The following is a 21,325-nucleotide window of genomic DNA, read 5'->3' on the forward strand; positions in this document are numbered from 1 at the left end:
TGATAATCGAACTATGGTGGAAAATCGGTATGAGTTCGATTTAGATTCGATAAAGCTGTGAAACATGAATTTATCGCCGTGTTCTTGAATGTTGATAAAACGCAGACTGAAGGAGAAAGAATGGAACGAAATCTGCACAAATCTTGATGAAAAAAGTGCAGAAATCCTCAACGAAGGAAATCATGGACCATTCCATAACTAACTCCAATAGAGATTCTCTATTTTGACCTTCTCACGTTAAAAAATCATGAAATATGATAATTTCAATCAAAGATTAAGTCCATCAGATCAGCATAAATCAACTCTGGAGATTAAGAAGAAGAAAGGATTAATAAGGGGAAAAGGATTTGAACACAACTATATATATATATATATATATATATATATAACTAAAAAGTATGAAAAAAATAAGTAAATAAATAATAGTACCTCATTTTGTTCAAAAAAATAGTATTCCTTCCGTCCTATAGAAATAGACCATTTAGAAGTGATATGAGTTTTAATGCACAATAAGAGATAATGGGAAAAAAAATCTAATGATTGGTCCTATAGAAATAGACCAATCTAATGATTGGAACTTCTGACTAACAACTGGCTTTAATTCCTCAGAACAGGCAGGCACAACGCTTACTGTTTATATAAACGAAAACGTACAAGTTAAGCTAAATATGCATTATATGAAATATACTATACATTACCGACCACAAAGAGTGCATTGTATAATCATACTTGTACATCACATGTATAATTTCCTCCAACTACCAAGTCAATATTAAACCAAACACTATAGGGATGGCTTTAATTCGCGAACATGCATACATGTTTTGAATCTCACAGTATACAACACTCCTAGCCCCAGAAATAACAAACCTATGAGTATGAATGCACCGTAGCCACCACATAACCATCAAACGTCAATCATGTTTCGATAAAACAGAAAAGAGGAACACCAACATGAAACACAAATTTCCTGATGTAGACAGTTTGGGTTATGCAACTGATTTACCAAAAATATCTGAAACAATCCAAATCAATAAACATGGGCGTAAATCAGTGGATTACCTTCTTCCATTGATAATCGAACTATGCTGGGAAATCGGTATGAGTTCGATTTAGATTCGATAAAGCTGTGAAACACGAATTTATCGCCGTGTGCTTGAATGTTGATAAAACGCGGACTGAAGGAGAAAGAATGGAACGAAATCTGCACAAATCTTGATAAAAAAGTGCAGAAATCCTCAACGGAGGAAATCATGGATCATTCCATAACTAACTCCAATAGAGATTCTCTATTTTGACCTTCTCACGTTAAAAAATCATGAAATATGATAATTTCAATCAAAGATTAAGTCCATCAGATCAGCATAAATCAATGCTGGAGATTAAGAAGAAGAAATGATTAATAAGGGGAAAATGATTTGAATACAACTCTATATACATATATATATATGTATATATATATATATATAACTGAAAAGTATGAAAAAAATAAGTAAATAAATAATAGTACCTCATTTTGTTCAAAAAAATAGTATTACTTCCGTCCTATAGAAATAGACCATTTAGAAGTGATATTGGTTTTAATGCATAATAAGAGAGAATGAGAAAAAAAATAGTTGAAATTGTGTAATGGATGGTGAGACCTATAAAAAGGAAATATGACTTATTTCTATGGAACTGGGGGAGTATTTGTTGTCAATGACACCGGTCTCAATTCAATTTGTAAAAGGATACAGACAGAAAAAGTGATTGAATTGTTAGGGAAAGATGGTTGAAGTAGAATTACCAGAGTAGATTTAGTAGATTTAAATTTGGTGTAAATTCTGTGTAAATGGTTGTAAAAAAACTAAGTCCTCATATTTTTTACTTCTAACTTTCCAACTTTGCTAAAAATTATTGTTTATATATTTTCTTCCATGACAAATTCTCCCTCAGTCTCATACACTTTTTTCCTATTTAATCTGCCTCATAGAAATATATACTTTCTAATTTTAGAAAATTTTTTTCTTTGATGAGGTAAAATCATTCTCCACTAACAATACTTTAATTCTTTTTCTTTTTATCTTTCTCTTACGTTATCAATTACTCCTTCTGTCCCCAAAGAATATGCGCTTTGGGATTGACACGAGTTTTAATGCAAAATTGGTAAAGTAAGAGAAAGGTAGAGAGAAAAAGTAATTAAATTATTGCAGCAAGATCTGCCCCTCCGTTGTCAACTGCGCTGCCCCTACGGGCAAAAGTAAGTAAATTATTGTTAGTAGGGAATGAGTCATACCTCATTAGAAAGAAAATGGTTTCCAAAATTGGAAAGTATATATTCTTCTGGCACGGACTAAAAATAAAATATTGCATATTCTTGTAGCACAGAGGGAATATGCATTCAAATTTGTGTCTAACTAAGAGTGTATATTATTATGGGATAGAAGGAGTAAGTTATTTTCTCTTGAATAAATTACTCAATATTACTCCATTCATTGAATAAAAAAATACACCCAAACTTGTATAAAATTGATGTTTTAATTATTTCCAGTGGAAGGTGAAATTAGAATTAATCGTGAAGGATCCATGCAGCTTTTGTTCCAGTTAAATATTGACGTTGTTGTACAGTTTCATTTTTCTTGAATTGTTTTATTGTATTTAAATTTTCAAGTGATAACCGAATAATATTCTAAAGAAAGCGGTTAGTTTCTACAAAAATTGCTTGTTTTTGCAATGTTATAAACTAGAAGTATCGACAATTTACGACTCCAATTTTTTTGGAACAAAGTCAGATCATATTCCCTTCGTTGTGGTCTAACTAAGACGTTTTTATTTTGGTACTGCAAGTGTTTTGTTAATTAAATTATTAATAGTAAAGTACGTGAGAGAATAGAGTAAGAAAGAGAAAGAGAAAGAGAAAGAGAAAGAGTAAATAAAATAAAATAAAATAAAATAAAATAAAATAAAATAAAATAAAGTAAAAAAGAAAAAAAAGAATGAAGTATGAGAGATGATTGATTTATTTATTATCAAAAGATGAAACATTTCACTTAAGTTGGAACGTAATAAAAAGGAAAACACCCCACTTAAATTGGGACTGATGAAGGAGTAGTTTTTTTATTCCGATTATGATTCAAAGTAGAAGAGTTGGGTGAATAATCCTAAACCGGTGATCAACTAGCATATATTCACTTAGAGCATCTCCAAAAAGGAGATGTAAATTAAAGAGGTATATTATCTATTTATCTTTTCATAAAGTGGAATATACTCTTTCAAAATATAACACACTCCATTAAAAGATAAAGTGTAATTACTTCTCAAATACATTTCCCATTGAAAAATAATTTTTCATTAAATGAAAACAAATATGATAGTTATAAGATTTTACCATTCTATTGATGAAGAGATAATGGGAAGAGGTATCATACTTTCTCAAATAACTCTCCCTTAAAAGAATATTTTTTCATAAAAAAAAGATAAATTTGATAATTATATGACTTTAAAAAAGAAAAATAAAACACATTTAAAAAAGAAAGTTTTCAAAAATTTATCTCTTATTAATATGGACCTCACATTCAACTATCATTACTTCTCTCTTACTTTTCTCTCTTCTCTCTTACTAATAATATGAACTTCACATTCCACTAACACTATTTCTCTCTAACTTTATCAATTTCACATTAAAACTCGTGTTATTCACAATGTGTCTTATTTTTCGTGGACGGATGGAGTAAAACCTAATATAGGGAGTACCTACTATTACTACAAAATCAATTTATTTGCTATGGCGGCAAACACAAAAATATTCGCAATAAATTCCCGAAACTACCCTTCCCGTAAATCAAGAAATTAATTTCCAATGGCGCCTTTTTTGGGAGTAATTGGCGCGGACAGAAAAACGTTTGGAAACCCAAGCCCCTTTCAGTAATATATATATAAATCCCCAAACAAATAATCTTTTTCACAATCGCCCCCATTCACTCTACTCTACTCTACTCTACTGTCTCTGCTTGTCGGTTCTCATCTCTTCTCAATCATCACCCCAACCTCTCAAAAACCCTAATTCCCCCCCTTCACTCCTGTGTATTTCCGTTTAGAGGTAGAGAGATAAAGCTACAGTCAGTTTGTGATGAAATTTCACTTCACTGAAGTTTGATTTTTCAGGTCGATCGCAGCTAGTGATCGTATTCTGATCTGATGCGTAGACAGTAACCGAGGTGCGATCTCAGTGACTCCGGTTTGATCGATCAATTCGTCTCAAATCTTCGGCTAATCATGGATCTGAGTGATAAAGTAAGTGATCGCCTGTGTAAAAATTCACGAGCGCGATCGGAATGCGTCGATTGTGTCTCCGATTTCTGATTTTTGTGTGTTTTTTTCAGGGATCAGAGTTTGAGCAAACCAGTAGCCAAACACCTACTCCAGATAGGGTTTCATCCGACGGCTCCTATGTAAAGTCGTGCGTCGATTGCGGTACCTCCAAAACCCCCCTATGGCGCGGCGGTCCAGCTGGACCCAAGGTAAACACACCAAACTCTATTTCACCGTTTCCTTTTTTGAATCTCGAAATGAAACCTTATTTTGTTGTTTTTCCTGCAGTCGTTGTGCAACGCGTGTGGAATTCGAAGCAGGAAGAGGAGAAGGGCATTAATGGGAGTTGTTGCGAAGGAAGAGAAGAAAGGCAAAAAAAATGAAGCAATTAGCAATCAGAGCAGCAGCAACAACAACAGTTGTACCACCAGCAGTGGCGATAGTACCCCAGGGAAAGTTGGGGATTCGTTGTTGTGGGATTTTGGCAGAGACGTAGCGTTGCAGAGGCCGAGATCGAATTCGAATAGACGGAGGAAAATTGGGGAGGAAGAGCAAGCGGCGTTTCTCTTGATGGCTTTGTCGTGTGGATCGGTCTATGCTTAGGGAGTTGTACATCTTGTTCTTCTTGTTGTACAACGTTTCCCTCTTTTTTGCCCCTTTTGTTCTAATTTAACTGAGTAAAGGCCCAAATTGATCCTAACATATGATCATTTTACGATTTTGCTCATATACTTTAGTTTTTGAATTTTTGCATTTGAACATTTCAACTCGGATCATTTTACGATTTTGGTCATATACTTTATTTTTTGAATTTTTGCATCTTGAACATTTCAACTCGGATCACAGTTGATCTTCCGTTTACAATTCCGTTAATTTTATAACGGTCAATGGGTTTAACCCAATTTTAACCGATTAAAGCTCTTAATTATGATTTTTAACTCACTAATTATATCATTAATTATTATTCTAATTTATTACTCCTAATAAAACAAAACAAACATATTAACAATAAATATACTAAAAACAAATAAAATTGAAATAACAAAATGAAATTAAAACAAATTCCCTAACACTTTGTCTTCTCCCTCTGTGATTCGTCGCGGGAGGTGAGTATGAAATTTGTATTGTGTTTCCCTCTTTATTATCAGGGAATGTGATCTCAAGTTCTTTATTATTGGCAAGATTGGAGGGGACATATGTTTGGTTTCGAAATTCTGTTGGATATGAAGTTAGACAAAAATTTTGATCACAATTCTTCTCTCCTAATTTACAGTTTGGATGTCTATATGGAATTCTCTATTGTACATTCAGTGTTCTGCTCCAATTAAAATGACACATTTCTTAGTCATTACGTGATTTTATGAATTATTGATTGATATTGTTAATTGGAGAGAAAAATAGTGAGTGAAGTATTAAATGGAGAAAAAAGAGTGTTGAATATTTTATACTACGAGAAAGAAAAAATTGGTTGAGTGTATTAATTGAACATGAAAATTACTAAAAATATAATTGTGACATTTTAGTTGGGACAAACTAAAAAAACTGTATCATCTTAAATAATTGGGACGGAGGCGGTAGTAGACTAGTACTAGTATTAGTATTTTATGAGCTTGCATTTTTTAGAATAACATCCTAATTAAGTATTACAATTACTTCGTCCCTCATTAATTGACATCGTTTAATTTGGAACGAGTTTTAAAAAATGTAGTGGAAAGTGAGTGGAAAAAGTTAGTGGATATGAGGTCCATTACAAAAAAAAATACTAATAACAAAGGGTGCCAATTAATAGGAAATGGACGAAAAAAGAAATTAGTGTCAATTAATGGGAGAGAGGGAGTATATACTACTTATTCCATAAGTGAATCACTTTACTTTTTTAGCTTTACCATCTAAAATAAGTCATTTTCATTTTTAACAAAATTTATTTCCTTCTTGTTACTTTATTCTTCTATCTACTTTATTCTTTATTCATTCTACTACTTCCTCTCATACTCTAATCTATCTTCATGTTCACCTTTTAAGAAATGATGTCATATCTGATCATTTCCTTTGTTCAGTGTCCTCGAATTAATTCATTGGAGCCTGAGAAATAACACTACTAGAAAATTGGCTTTTTTATTGCACTTCAAAATGCCACCAGAATTATGTTAACATTACACTTTATCTATAATAGCACTTGAAGCAAGTGTAAGCCCCAACATATGTAGTAATAGTTCATGTGTAAGTAAAGATCAATCATTGATACACTCAAAAAATTGTAATGAATGACATCTGATGGCACTAGAAATTGCCACAACATGTTCTATTAAACTACACCAATATACTTGGACGAAATTTAAGGAATACCCCCCATAAATATATATTATTACAAGTTCATCCTGCAATTTATATAATTTACAATCTAGTCTACAAATTTCTATAATTTATATTTACATCCTTCATATATTAATAAATTATATTTTAATCCTTCAAATACTTAAAATTATATTTTACTTATATATATAGTATATATATAATATTCTAGTTTCACTTCCAACATATATAAAACTCATATTAAACTATAATTATTCATCCAACAAAATTTCATAAACAACAAATTCCAATAAAACGCCATATTTAAATAACATAAGGTCAAAGTATCTAATGCCAAAATGTAATGTATTTTCAATCTACATACTAAACAATATTAAAAGTGTTGTTCATCTTCTATGTAAAATACACAAAAGATACTAGAACTAGTAAAATCTTATCTATCCAGAAGTGCATTGCTTGTTTCTTCAGATATGTTAGCCTCTTAAATCTGTCGAAAGAGCAAACGTTCTCTGCGACACCACCAGAAATATTTGATTTTAAAAATCTGGAGTTATACATAAACAACAATTATATATATGTAATATGTACCAGAAGAATTAACAAAACTGTAAGAAACAAGCTATCGAAGAATTAAATATAACCAAACGGGAAGAAAAACACACATATTAGAAAATGGAGGCACAAAACTTTGTAACTGTAATTGTGGTCCCAATTCTAGAATATCCTGTTTTTAGATATTAAATGGTTAAAATGGAGAGAGAGTAAAGTAATTGACATAATAAGTTAGATAAGAGTCTTATCTACCTTATTCTCTCTCTTACTTTACTTTTTATCCACTTTAACTATTTATTATCATTTTTTTAAAACGAGTGCAGAAAATGAAATGACTCAACTACCGCGGAACAGAGAGAGTAATATATTGTAAAAAGAATGAGTAAAATATAGGAAAAAATAAAGAAAGAAAACATTACCATTTTTGCTTTAACTTGGGCAAACGACTTCTTTCCTGTTCTTTGATTCATTAACTTTTTTCTCTCGCGCTTTTTTGTTTCTTTTGCTTGCATTCTAATAGCAAGGGAAAAAGGGGAAGTGAATGCATAGTTCAAATGAAATGAGTATTAAAGTTGTAGATTAAACCTTTGCATGTTCTGTTCTCCAATAGGCAAGGAGATTGATCCATTGAACTTCCAAAACTCTTTCGTCCCTATCATCTATTAAATGCTCGATAGGTACGTCAGCCCAGTATCTCGTTTTCAAGTAATGCTTCTAGTTTCTCCATTTAAGCCCGATAGATTCCAAAATCCACTTCTCAGCAATGATAGGGACATGGAATTGTAACTACGTTAAACATAGTCAGATAATGTTATATATACGGTATATATATAATCATCAATCATGTAGTAAATGAGAAAGTTAAAAGATATAACATTAACTACCTTTACAATGTCAAGCATCTCAGTTTTTCTCTCCTTTGGAATGACATGCCAACTTTTAATATCTATAGGACAATAATTACCGCTTCTTGCTATCGAACCTAGGAAATGGCAGAGCGTGCTATCCTCACCACCTATAGCTTGACCGAACTCATTATATTCAACATGAATGGGGGGAAAGTTTAGAGGGCGACCCCAAATATTTTTCATATACGTAGGGCCTCTACTTTGCTTTTCAACAATTTCAGCACCAGATGCAATACCTTGAAGAACGACGAGTATAATATGATTATTCTATTACTTAAAAGGTTACACAACTTGTCACAATGTTTGATTTCCCATTACCTTCATCTTCTTGTTGTTCGACGTCAACACTCAAGCTCTCATTCTCCAATGGTGGCACACTTTCATGGTTGTGGTGTGAAGGTGTGACCATGTCCAAAGTTTTTTGACGTAGATTTCTACTATAAACTCTTCTGTCTATTGTTGTCTTAGTAGTGAAACCTGTATATCATTATAAAATCCGAGTCCATGTTAGAATAATCAGTTCACTGTTTGTTACCTTCACTAGTTTTCAACCTTTATTGTGAAACAATTGGTTCGTCTTGCAAACGAACACTTTTGCTACACTGCCCCCGTCGTTTAGAAGTCATAACTGCTACATTAGAGTAATAAAGTAAGCATAGACAACATTATTGTTGATCATTATAAGAGGATAACATTCACCATTATTCATAACCAGAAAATGTTGTAGGACTTCAATATGCACTATGTTATAAACTCTCCATTGTTCATAATCTGACAGCTTGGCTACTGACACTAGTTTTGCTCATAACGATTTCAATAACTATATGATTTAGGACTATTCTCTAGAGAAAATGTACCTTAAGTTGTATGCTTTACTAGGGCAGTAGAAAGCTTTCGCATATCAGAGATTTTAACAATGTTGTTAGTAGATCCGATTGCTAAAAACCACTCAATAAATGGATTGAAGGCTAAACATTTAAAATTTTGGCCAATGAAACTACAAGAAATATGCATCCCCGTTGATCAAAATAAGTGCAAGTATAAGAGATAATACTATACTTATATTTCACCCAAAATAGACCTAAACCACTATCAATGAAGTTCCCATGATGCACCCAAAATTGTCAAAAATTGTATTCCAAACATAAATAAGCATTATTCTTCCCAGAACAGGGGCTATATATATTAACCAATTTCAATTAATTTCAAGCATTATTTCACCTTCTCAAAGTAATTTCAACGAGAAACCCTACAATCCAACAATGAAAATAGATATTACTCTTGTAAGAATGTCTCCATCAAGATTTAGTAAAGAACACTTACCTTATAATCGAATTATGATGATGTGGCGAATTTTTGATGGGAATAAATGCAAGTAATAAACGATCACAACACGGAAAATTACGTGGTTCGATTTACTGAGGTAAATCTACGTCCACGGGAAGAAGAGAGGGCAAATTTGTATTGCTTGGTCTCGCTTACAGATTACAATACTGATTTGCTATAAGATTCAGGATCTAGAGAGCTCAACCTTGATCTATCTGATCTAAGTTCTATTTATACATTCGAACTAAGATCGTGGTTTGCAGCCCTGGTAGGGGGGTTGATAACTGCTTAATACCACTAAATAGATCGTGGGTGTAATGGAGGTCGTGGAGATCCTGCATGGGTCCACTATCTCCTTGTTCGGTCGAATACTGAGACCGAACTGCTGAACTTTGCCGATCAGCTTTTGCCGATCTGAGAGTTGAGCTCGATTGGTCGGCTTTTACCGAGCTATAGGCTGTGACCGAACTCTTTGGTTGTGCCGAACTGACTTTGCCGATCAGCTTTTGCCGATCTGAGAGTTGGGCTCGATTGGTCGGCTTTTACCGAGCTATAGGCTGTGACCGAACTCTTTGGTTGTGCCGAACTGATACTCTTTCTTGGGTTTTGGGCTGATGGGTCGTCACTGCTATTGGGCTCGCAATTATTGTTTAGTTGTTTAGTTCGTATCCCATCACCACCCCCCCCCCGAAAAGCGAAGTGAATCACTTCGGCATTTTGGATAAGTGTAAGGGGGAGGCAGGGGACGTGCTCTGCACGTGTCTGCATTAAATGTGACAGCAAATCCGGCCAGAGAATCCAGAAAAAGTGGGATTTGAAACGGTGCGACGAATTTGAAAAATATTTCCTTTCTTCATCATTGGAGCACTTTTGCGATTATTTCTTCTGCATTCTCTCTCTTTTTCGTAAAATTTTCTTCCGCTTCTTCAAGAATTTCTTCAGAGACTTTCGACCATCAAAGAGTAAGAATCATGTCTTCTTCTTCTGAAACTGTTTCTGAATCAGGTAGTGGTAGGAAGGGGGGTAAGGGATCTTCTGGCCGGAAAAAGTCCGGGGAGAAGACGGTAGAATATTTTCACAGCATTTTGAGTAAGGATACTGTGATATCCTTACACGGAAAATATTTTCTTCCTGGGGGGTTAGTGGTGATTCCCGACGACACTCATAGGGCTAACTCGCCGCCGGAGGGTTATGCCACCGTTTACGAAGCCTGCTTAGAATGCGGGCTTCGTTTCCCTCTTCCCCCGGCCTTTGTAGAGCTTCTTGATTTTTTTCAACTTCCTTTAGGTCAGGTGACTCCAAATTCTTGGAGGCACTTATCGGCCATTGCTGCCGAGCTGCGTAGACTAGAAAAGGATCTGTCTCTGAGGGCAATCCTCAATTTCTTTCAGTTTAAGAGAAAGGGATCCTGGTTTTACTTGATCCCTTTACAGCCCTTCAGAGCATTCTGTAAAACCAAATGGCCGAAGTGGCAAAATCGTTTCTTTTTTTACAATAGGACAGCGGCTCCGGACTTTTCCTGGAGAGGGCCGAAGTCCGTAATTCCTCATCCTCGGGTAGAACCGTTGGACGAGCTCGAGGGCGGGCTCAATAAGATTCCCATGATTAGGAAACAGTATTTGGAATCTGAGCTCGTCAAGGGTGACTTCGTGTTCGACTCCTCGTCTTCGGACGAAGAGACTGAGGGTGAGGATTTCTTTTTTATGCTTTACTGCTTTAGCGGCGAAAACTAACTTTGTTTTCTTGCTTTTTGGCAGTGAACATGCTAAGCAGGCTTGGTCGCAAATCCTCCGAATCAAAGGAGCCGGAGAAACAGAAAACCACCAGCTCGGCGTCTGATGCCGAGAAGAATCCGAAGAGGCAGAAGACCTCTTCGAGTCAGTCTTCGGACCCAAAAAAGCCGGGATCGACCTCGGCAAAGGGGAAGGCGAAGACTCAGAAACCCCCAAAAGCGCCAGAGAGAGACATTGTCGAGGGGGGTGTTGGATCAGGAGTGGTTACGGCCACTTCGGAACATATCTCTGAGCCCTTTTTATGGCCAAAGGACTTTGTAGAGGTGAATTTTCTTCTTGATTTTCTGGCTTTGCTTCTTTCCTATATTTTTTTGTGGCCCCTCTGTTGACTTTTTTCCTTTTTCCATTTTCAGAGGAACAATATGCTCTGCAAGCTCGTCACAGTTGAACTCTCTAAAGCGTCCAGCGATTATGATGAGATGCAGAGGAATTTGAATGCTGCTCGTCACCAGGCCGAACAGGCTCGGGCAGACTTTGAGGAGGCAAGGGCCGCTAGGATCTCGGCTCAGGATGAAGCCCAGCGTGCCAAAAACCAGCTCATCATCCAGAGAGAGCAGTCGAAACAGAGGGAGGCTGCTGCCGTGGTTGCTCAGGGGGAGGCTCTCCGTGTTTACACGGAGAAACTCTTTTTGAGCAATCAATTTTCGGCCCTTATCGGCGATCTGCTGAAATTGATGACCGATAACGCTGAGCAGGAACCCGGAGTCGTTTTGCCGCTGTATGGCCGAGAGATTGCAGCGCGCCTCCAGAGTCTGCCGCTCCTTGAGGGGCTTGCGTCTTCATCGGTCCTGCTTTCTGCTGAACGAGTCCGTAATTGCCGTGCTGACCGTGACGAGAACATGGAGGCCATCTTTGCTTCCTTGGGGCCTGTTTCACCCGCTTCAATTTTCAAAGAGGGTGAGCAGGAAAATGAGGCCGGCAAGGAGACCGAGCAGAAGGATCAGCAGACCGGCGACGGGCACGCCGAGCAAGAGGTGCAGCAGATCGGCGATGGGGGCGCCGAGCAGGAGGGAGGGAGGAGGGAGGCCGAGGCTGAGACCGAGGTCGACAAGGAGAAAGAAGCTGAAACCCACAGGGAAGCCGGAGACGAAACTGGCGAAGTATGATTTCGTCTCCCTTCTCTTAGTTTAGTTTCTTTCTTTCTATTTGTAAAATGTCCTTGAAGCCCTCCTTGTGTAAATTTTTTCTTGTGAATGAAAAAAATTCTTCTTTCTACACTCGTGTCTTCCTTATAGCTCTTCTTAATCTCTTTTACTCCTATTGTGGTTTACTGCCTGCTCGGTAAACTGAAATGCCGAACTGACATAGCTGCTTCGTATTCTTAACTCTAAGGAGCTGGAGGTACTTCACTGGAAGCGGCTATACTCTTTGGCTTTAAATGAAGCTGAGAAAAAAGCTATAGATGACCAGATGAAGTATTATGAACTCTTGGCTCGTTTAGTGGAGCTGGAGTCCAGCAATAAGGACTTAGAGTCCATAAAGAAAGATCTGGAGGCCGAGCTGAATACTGTCATCGCTGAGAGGACTGCATATGAAGATTTCATCTGCGGGCGCGGGGGAATGACTATATCTGAAGTTCAGAATCAAGTTGATGAACTGTGGGAGGAGCTTCATGTACTCCGGAAGAACAATGTGCTGGAGAGCTCGGCTTGCCAACAAGTTGTGAAATCATTGCGGCGCTTGGCTTCTCTGTACGACATCATTCTTTCCCGGCGTCCCTCAATCGAGAGATTCCTTAGCCGTTTCCCGCTAACAGATGCTCACACTCCAACTCAAACCTCTAATCCACTTGCTCAAAATTCTACTCCAAATCAGCAACGGACTCAGGAGCAACCGGAAACGTCAAGACAAGAACGCCCTGAAGTTCGTAGAGGAGTTGTGAATATGAGTGAGCAAGATCAGCAAATGCTTCGTGAAGAGACTCTTCGCCGCCGAGGTGCTAGAACTTCCCGGACTCAGGGAAGAGGCGGTAGGTCGATCAGAGCATCTCGCCCACCTACTTATTCTTCATCTGCTCGGAACGCCCGAACTCAGCATCATGAGGATTTTTCGGATAGGTGGCTCAACTTTAGCAATCGTAGACAGTAGAATAGTCCTTTGTAATGGTGTAACGCATTCTCGTAGGGCAGCGGAATTGTATGCCCAACAAGACTTAGTAAATGAAATTTTTTCATTTCGCTTCTATCACTGCGTATTTACAGTTCAGCGATTTTTTATTTCATTTATTGTACTCGTCCTCGGTCTTATGAAGTAAACTCTTTTTTGACCGGACTTAGCTAGTGTCCTTATTTGGCGAGTTTTATCGCTTGGATTGGACTTTCCCTGTACTCGTCCTCGGTCTTATGAAGTAAACTCTTCTTTGACCGGACTTAGTTTGTGTCCTTATTTGGCGAGTTTTATCGCTTGGATTGGACTTTCCCTAGTTAACCGAAGTGGTTTTCGGCTTATTGCAGTTCGTTTCAGACGAATTGCTTGTTTCTTAAGCTGAATTGTGGAGTCTTGTATCTTCCTTAGAAGCTTGGACTCACAATTGTCTTTAATAATTGATCTAAAAAGGGGATCAGCCTTTAAAGAACAATATACCTCAGTAACATTTATAAGAGACAAAACGCACATAGAGAGACAAAACGCACATAGAGAGACAAATAAAAAGGACGAAAAAGATTTTAATCTTTTAAAAAACGACAAGTATAAAGAACAACAACCCTAGGACCGAACTAGACACAATAAAAATATGAAAGCACATAACCCTAGGACCGAACTAGACACAAGACTGACCGGACCTTGTCTCTTACAAATAGAACTTCTTGAGGTTGGAAATATGCCATGTTCGGGGTACTTGTTCTCCTGACATGTGGGTTAATTTATAAGACCCTTTTCCCAGGACTTCTGACACCCGATACGGACCTTCCCATGTGGGTTCAAGTTTGCCCAGCTTTTCTGCTCGGCTTACTTCATTGTTTCTCAATACGAGATCTCCCACTTGAAACTGCAGCTTTTTCACCCTTTGGTTATAATACCGGGTTACTTGCTCCTTGTACTTGGCTTCTTTTATGAAGGCCAATTCTCTTCTTTCTTCGGCAAGATCTAGTTCGGCTCTCAGTCCGTCGTCATTCAGTTCTGTTGAGAAATGAAGGGTTCGGGGGCTGGGTATGCCGATCTCAACCGGAATTACGGCTTCAGTGCCGTACACTAGACTGTACGGAGTTTCACCGTTGGAGGTTTTTGGTGTAGTTCGGTAAGACCATAGGACTTGAGGAAGATTTTCTACCCATTGTCCTTTGGCTTGTTCTAACCGAGTTTTTAATCCTTTCACCAAAGTACGGTTTGTTATTTCCGTTTGTCCGTTTGCTTGTGGGTGAGAGACCGAAGTGAACCGCTGTTGAATATTCAACTCTTGGCACCAATTCTTGAATGTTTTGTCAGTAAACTGAGTCCCATTATCTGAAATGAGGATATGGGGTATGCCAAATCGGCAAACTATGTTCTTCCAGACAAAATCTAATGCCTTTGAGCTTGTTATCGTAGCTAATGGTTCAGCCTCCACCCACTTTGTGAAGTAATCCACGGCAACGATCAAGAATTTCATTTGCCGGGGAGCTTGTGGTAGTGGTCCTACTATGTCTATGCCCCATTGCATAAAAGGCCAAGGGCTTTGCATAGCACATAGATCAGTCTGCGGCGTCCTTGGGATATTTGCATGGATTTGGCATTTCGTACATTTCTTAACTAGCTGTACTGCTTCTTGTACCAAAGTTGGCCAATAATATCCCCATCTCAGAACTTTTTTAGCTAATGCTCTAGCTCCGATGTGGCTACCCGAAAGATCCTTCATGAACTTCTCTAAGGATGTAATCCGTCTCTTCTGGTCCTACACATCGCAATAACGGTTGAAGGTAGGACTTTCTATATAGGACTCCTTCATGAAGTTCATACCGAAGTGCTCGGCATGTGACTTTCCTTACTTCTCTCTTATCCTCGGGCAGTTGTCCTTGATCTAGATACTTTAATATTGGCGTCATCCAGTTTGGTGAACTGGTTACTGAGTGTACTTCAGCTTCATCAATGCTTCTGTGCGGTAATTCCTCCACCTTTGAGCTCGGATGTGAGGCCAACTTACTTAAAGTATCTGCTCGGCTATTTCCCGCTCTGGGAATGTGGATTATCCGAAAATAAGAGAAATTTCGGCTAATACTTTGCGCTTTGTCCAAGTATTTTTTCATCCTTTCACCACGGGCTTCACTTGTACCCCGCATGTGATTCACTATGACTTGTGAATCACAATGAATTTTGAGAGATTTGACAAGTAGATGTTGCGCTAACTGAAGTCCGGCAAGAAGGGCTTCGTATTCGGCTTCGTTATTAGTGGTTGGGAATAAGAACCGAAGTGAATAAGTTACTTCGTGTCCGTCAGGAGCGATAAGTAGAATACCAGCTCCACTTCCTGTCTTATTCGAAGCTCCATCTACGAATCCAATCCAACAGTCCGGCGGCTCTACTTCGGGTTTCTGGGGCTGTGTTAGTTCGTCATTGGTAGGATTTTTCTGTCCGGCAATAATAGGGATTGCCTGATCGAACTTTGCCTCTACAAGAAAATCTGCCAAGGCTTGTCCCTTGATGGCTTTCCGAGGTAGATATTCTATTGAATGTTCTCCCAACTCTATGGCCCACTTGGCAATTCTGCCTGATGCTTCTGGCTTAGTCAAAACTTGCCGAAGTGGAAGATCGGTTAAGACGCATACTTTGTGAGCATAGAAATATGGCCGCAGTCTCCTTGCTGCATTTACTAATGCCAGAGCAATTTTTTCCAGAGGTTGATACCTTGTTTCGGGACCTCTTAATGCTCGGCTTGTAAAGTAGATAGGACGCTGCTTTAGGCCTTCTTCTCGCACAAGCACCGCGCTAATGGTTTGATCTGATGCTGCTAAATATAAGAATATCACTTCGGCATCTGTTGGAGCAGAGAGAGTAGGCAGTTCGGTTAAATAACTTTTGAGTTCGTCAAAAGCCTTTTTCTGTTCGGCTCCCCACTCAAACTTTGGTGCCTTTTTCAAAACATTGAAGAACGGCATTTGCTTTTCGGCTGCTTGGGAAAGGAATCTATTCAGTGCGGCTAGACATCCAGTTAGCCTTTGCACATCATGTATGGACTTCGGCATTGCCATGTTCTGAACAACTTGAACCTTTAGGGGATTTGCCTTGAGTCCTTCCTTTGAAACCCAATAACCCAGAAATTTTCCCGAATCTACCAAAAAGGTACATTTTTGGGGATTGAGTTTGAGGTTGGCTTTTTTGAGCACGTCGAGAGTGGATTTGAGATTGTTTTCGTACTCCGAAGTGCTTCTGCTTTTAACAACTATGTCGTCAACATATACTTCAACCTCTTCTCCGATCAGGTGCCGAAATAGCTTATCTACCATCCTTTGATATGTGGCTCCGGCATTCTTTAAACCAAATGGCATCTTTTTATAAGCAAAAATACCGAAGTCAGTAATGAAAGCCGTTTTTGAAGCATCATTCTCATCCATTAAAACTTGGTGGTATCCTTTATACAAATCAAGAAAACAGAAAATTTCGAAGCCTATCAGAGCTTCTACTTTTTTATCTATGTTGGGAAGGGGGTAGCAATCTTTAGGACAGTGCTTATTTAGATCCGTAAAATCTATGCACATCCGCCATCCTCCTTTTTTCTTGATCATCACAGGATTGGCCACCCAAGAAGGATATTTTACTTCAAATAATACATCCGCTTTCAGTAATTGGCGGACTTCGTCATGGATGACTTGATTTCTTTCTGCCGCAAAGAGTCTTTGCTTCTGTTTTATAGGCCGGACTGAAGGATCAATATTTAACCGATGTGTAATTACCTCGGGAGACACTCCAGTCATGTCCAACGGAGACCACGCAAAGACATCTTTGTACTCTTTGAGGAGCTGGATGGTCTTTTCCCGGAGTAGAGGTGTTCCCGCGAAACCGATCTTGACCGTTCTGGATGGATCGTCTTCGTATAACTGAACTGGTCGTGAGTTCGGCTCCGGTGTGACTTCGTTCATTTCGCCTGCCTCTGACTCCGGCTGCTGTGATTGCTATGCTTGATGGTGCCGATCTGATTGTTCGGCACTTTTAAGCGCAATCTGCAAACATTCTTTTGCTCTCTTTTGATCACCTCGGATGACTGCTATCCCTCCTTTAGTGGGGATCTTGATTGTGAGGTGATAAGTAGAGCAAATGGCCTGAACTGTGTTGAGCCAGTCTCTTCCCAGTATAATGTTATACGGGGATCGAGCTTTTACCACAAAAAACTCGATCACCGTACTGGAGCTAGTAGGCGCTCTTCCTACCGTAATCGGAAGGCTGATAATACCTTCAGGGCGGGTGTCCTCCTGGGCGAAACTTTTCAGAGGAATTGGGGCCGGACTGAGCCGAGCTGGATCCACTTCCAGTTTATCAAAACATTCTTTAAAAAGAATGCTAACCGACGCTCCTGTATCCACAAACACTCTGTGGATCAGTTTGTTTGCCACTCCAGCTTGAATGACAATAGCGTCCTGATGAGGAGAAATGGCCGGGACGGGATCTGCATCTGAAAATGTAATTACTTCCTCCTTCTTCAGCCTTTTATGTGTTGGCTCCTCTCGGTTGAAGCCTCTGCGCTCTGATTTTAGAGACGATTTAGTCTTCCCGGCTGGGATAGCGTCAATAGTCTGGATTACTCCATCATATTGCGGCTCGTCATCGTCTTCGGGATCCTGTTGCCTTTTAGGATCCTGAGGAGCGCAGTTCGCACTTCTCTGTTTCTTATTCTCTTTCGGCGGCTTGCTTTGGTATTTTTTTAACGTCCCTGCTTTCACAAGAACATCAATACCTGCTGCCAAATTTCGGCACTCCTCGGTATCGTGACCGTGGTCTTGATGGAAGGAGCAATATTTATCCTGACTTCGGCGCGTGGCCGATTTCGTCATCTGCTTTGGTTTTTCGAACATATCAGAATGCAGTTCAAAAATTTCCGCTCTCGACTTGTTCAATGGTACGAACTGAGCGGGTGGTTTCTCAGGATTGAGACGTGGTCCCAATCAGTATCGTCTCCCTTCTCTTAGTTTAGTTTCTTTCTTTCTATTTGTAAAATGGCCTTGAAGCCCTCCTTGTGTAAATTTTTTCTTGTGAATGAAAAAAATTCTTCTCTCTACACTCGTGTCTTCCTTATAGCTTTTCTTAATCCCTTTTACTCCTATTGTGGTTTACTGCCTGCTCGGTAAACTGAAATGCCGAACTGACATAGCTGCTTCGTATTCTTTACTCTAAGGAGCTGGAGGTACTTCACTGGAAGCGGCTATACTCTTCGGCTTTAAATGAAGCTGAGAAAAAAGCTATAGATGACCAGATGAAGTATGATGAACTCTTGGCTCGTTTAGTGGAGCTGGAGTCCAACAATAAGGACTTAGAGTCCATAAGGAGAGATCTAGAGGCCGAGCTGAATACTGTCATCGCTGAGAGGACTGCATATGAAGACTTCATCAGCGGGCGCGGGGGAATGACTATATCCGAAGTTCAGAATCAAGTTGATGAACTGTGGGAGAAGCTTCATGTACTCCGGAAGAACAATGTGCTGGAGAGCTCGGCTTGCCAACAAGTTGTGAAATCATTGCGGCGCTTGGCTTCTCTGTACGACATCATTCTTTCCCGGCGTCCCGCGATCGAGAGATTCCTTAGCCGTTTCCCGCTAACAGACGCTCACGCTCCAACTCAAACCTCGGATCCACTTACTCAAACTTCTACTCCAAATCAGCACCGGACTCAGGAGCAACCGGAAACGTCAAGGCAAGAACGTACTCCAAGTCAGCAACGGACTCAGGAGCAACCGGAAACGTCAAGACAAGAACCTACTCCAAGTCAGCAACGGACTCAGGAGCAACCGGAAACGTCAAGACAAGAACGCCCTGAAGTTCGTAGAGGAGTTGTGAATATGAGTGAGCAAGATCAGCAAATGCTTCGTGAAGAGACTCTTCGCCGCCGAGGTGCTAGAACTTCCCGGACTCAGGGAAGAGGCGGTAGGTCGAACAGAGCATCTCGTCCACCTACTGATTCTTCAACTGCTCGGAACGCCCGAACTCAGCATCATGAGGACTTTTTGGATAGGTGGCTCAACTTTAGCAACCGTAGACAGTAGAGTAGTGCTTTGTAATGGTGTAACGCATTCTCGTAGGGCAGCGGAATTGTATGCCCAACAAGACTTAGTAAATGAAATTTTTTCATTTCGCTTCTATCACTGCGTATTTACAGTTCAGCGATTTTTTATTTCATTTATTGTACTCGTCCTCGGTCTTATGAAGTAAACTCTTCTTTGACCGGACTGAGTTAGTGTCCTTATTTGGCGAGTTTTATCGCTTGGATTGGACTTTCCCTGTACTCGTCCTCGGTCTTATGAAGTAAACTCTTCTTTGACCGGACTTAGTTTGTGTCCTGATTTGGCGAGTTTTATCGCTTGGATTGGACTTTCCCTAGTTAACCGAAGTGGTTTTCGGCTTATTGCAGTTCGTTTCAGACGAATTGCTTGTTTCTTAAGCTGAATTGTGGAGTCTTGTATCTTCCTTATAAGCTTGGACTCACAATTGTCTTTAATAATTGATCTAAAAAGGGGATCAGCCTTTAAAGAACAATATACCTCAGTAACATTTATAAGAGACAAAACGCACATAGAGAGACAAAACGCACATAGAGAGACAAATAAAAAGGACGAAGATTACAATACTGATTTGCTATAAGATTCAGGATCTAGAGAGCTCCTGGCATAATTCCATTTTGGAATGCCGAAATGACAAGTAGATCATTGAGATCATCTACTTGTAGGCATTCCTTGTGGAATCTTGTCATGAAGTCGCTAATCTTTTCATCGCGACCTTGACGTATAGAAAGCAGCTGAGCCGAAGTGATTCGGGCTTCCGCTTTCTGGAAGAACCTCCTATGAAAAGCATCCATTAGATCTCTGTAAGATCTAATGCTGCCTTGAGGGAGGCTATCGAACCACCTTCTTGCGTTCCCGATGAGCAGCTCGGGAAACAGCTTACACATATGAACCTCATTGAGACCTTGGTTCGCCATATTATACTGATAGCGTCCCAGGAAATCATGAGGATCCACTAACCCGTCATAAGTCACTGACGGAGTTCGGTAATTCTGTGGCAACGGAGTTTTGGTGATATCATCCGAAAATGGAGTCTTCAGCGCTCCATACATAGCGAATCCGACATCTCTACGGTATGGTGGAGATGGAGTTCTCCTGTGATTTCGGTAACAAGGAGGAGAAGGAACATATCGGTGGTGAGGATTCTTTCTCCTGGAAGATACGACACTACTGCGGTAGTGACTTTCATGTCTGGAGGGGGAGGGAGAATCCGCCGTTTTCTTCTCCGGCTTCTGGCTCTTTTGCAGGAATGTTAAGAACTCATCCTGTTTCTCAGCCAAGAACGACTTGACAGCCTCATTCAAAGCGAGCTGCTGGGGAGGCTCGGTGCGATGACTTTTTGAGTGGTTTGTTCTTTCACCGTGAGAACTGGAGGCAGATTTCTCCCGAGGCTGTTTTCCAGACCTGCGGGCTGGACTAGCTTCCTCACCTTCATCACGGACGGAAGTATGGGTATTATGTGATCTGGTACGCATTTTTTTTGGTGGAAAAGGATCAAAAACTCGCTTTTATCACAGTTTTGGTTCTCTGTTTCCCACAGACGGCGCCAGTGATGATGTGGCGAATTTTTGATGGGAATAAATGCAAGTAATAAACGATCACAACACGGAAAATTACGTGGTTCGATTTACTGAGGTAAATCTACGTCCACGGGAAGAAGAGAGGGCAAATTTGTATTGCTTGGTCTCGCTTACAGATTACAATACTGATTTGCTATAAGATTCAGGATCTAGAGAGCTCAACCTTGATCTATCTGATCTAAGTTCTATTTATACATTCGAACTAAGATCGTGGTTTGCAGCCCTGGTAGGGGGGTTGATAACTGCTTAATACCACTAAATAGATCGTGGGTGTAATGGAGGTCGTGGAGATCCTGCATGGGTCCACTATCTCCTTGTTCGGTCGAATACTGAGACCGAACTGCTGAACTTTGCCGATCAGCTTTTGCCGATCTGAGAGTT

The 21,325-nt window shown here is 39.5% G+C and overlaps 1 protein-coding gene across 1 annotated transcript; it reads left to right on the plus strand.

Annotated features, from left to right (window-relative positions):
* The first annotated feature begins 3,955 nt into the window (after positions 1-3,955).
* LOC121769857 (GATA transcription factor 15-like) lies at positions 3,956-5,017 on the plus strand. Its single transcript, XM_042166624.1, has 4 exons — positions 3,956-4,078; positions 4,144-4,272; positions 4,362-4,499; positions 4,579-5,017. Exons 2-4 carry the CDS (start codon positions 4,255-4,257, stop codon positions 4,891-4,893), a joined length of 471 nt encoding a protein of 156 aa, XP_042022558.1. The 5' UTR covers positions 3,956-4,078; positions 4,144-4,254; the 3' UTR covers positions 4,894-5,017.
* Positions 5,018-21,325: the final 16,308 nt, after the last annotated feature.

Source organism: Salvia splendens, chromosome 2 (genome assembly GCF_004379255.2).
Source record: "Salvia splendens isolate huo1 chromosome 2, SspV2, whole genome shotgun sequence".
Classification (NCBI taxonomy): Eukaryota; Viridiplantae; Streptophyta; class Magnoliopsida; order Lamiales; family Lamiaceae; genus Salvia; species Salvia splendens.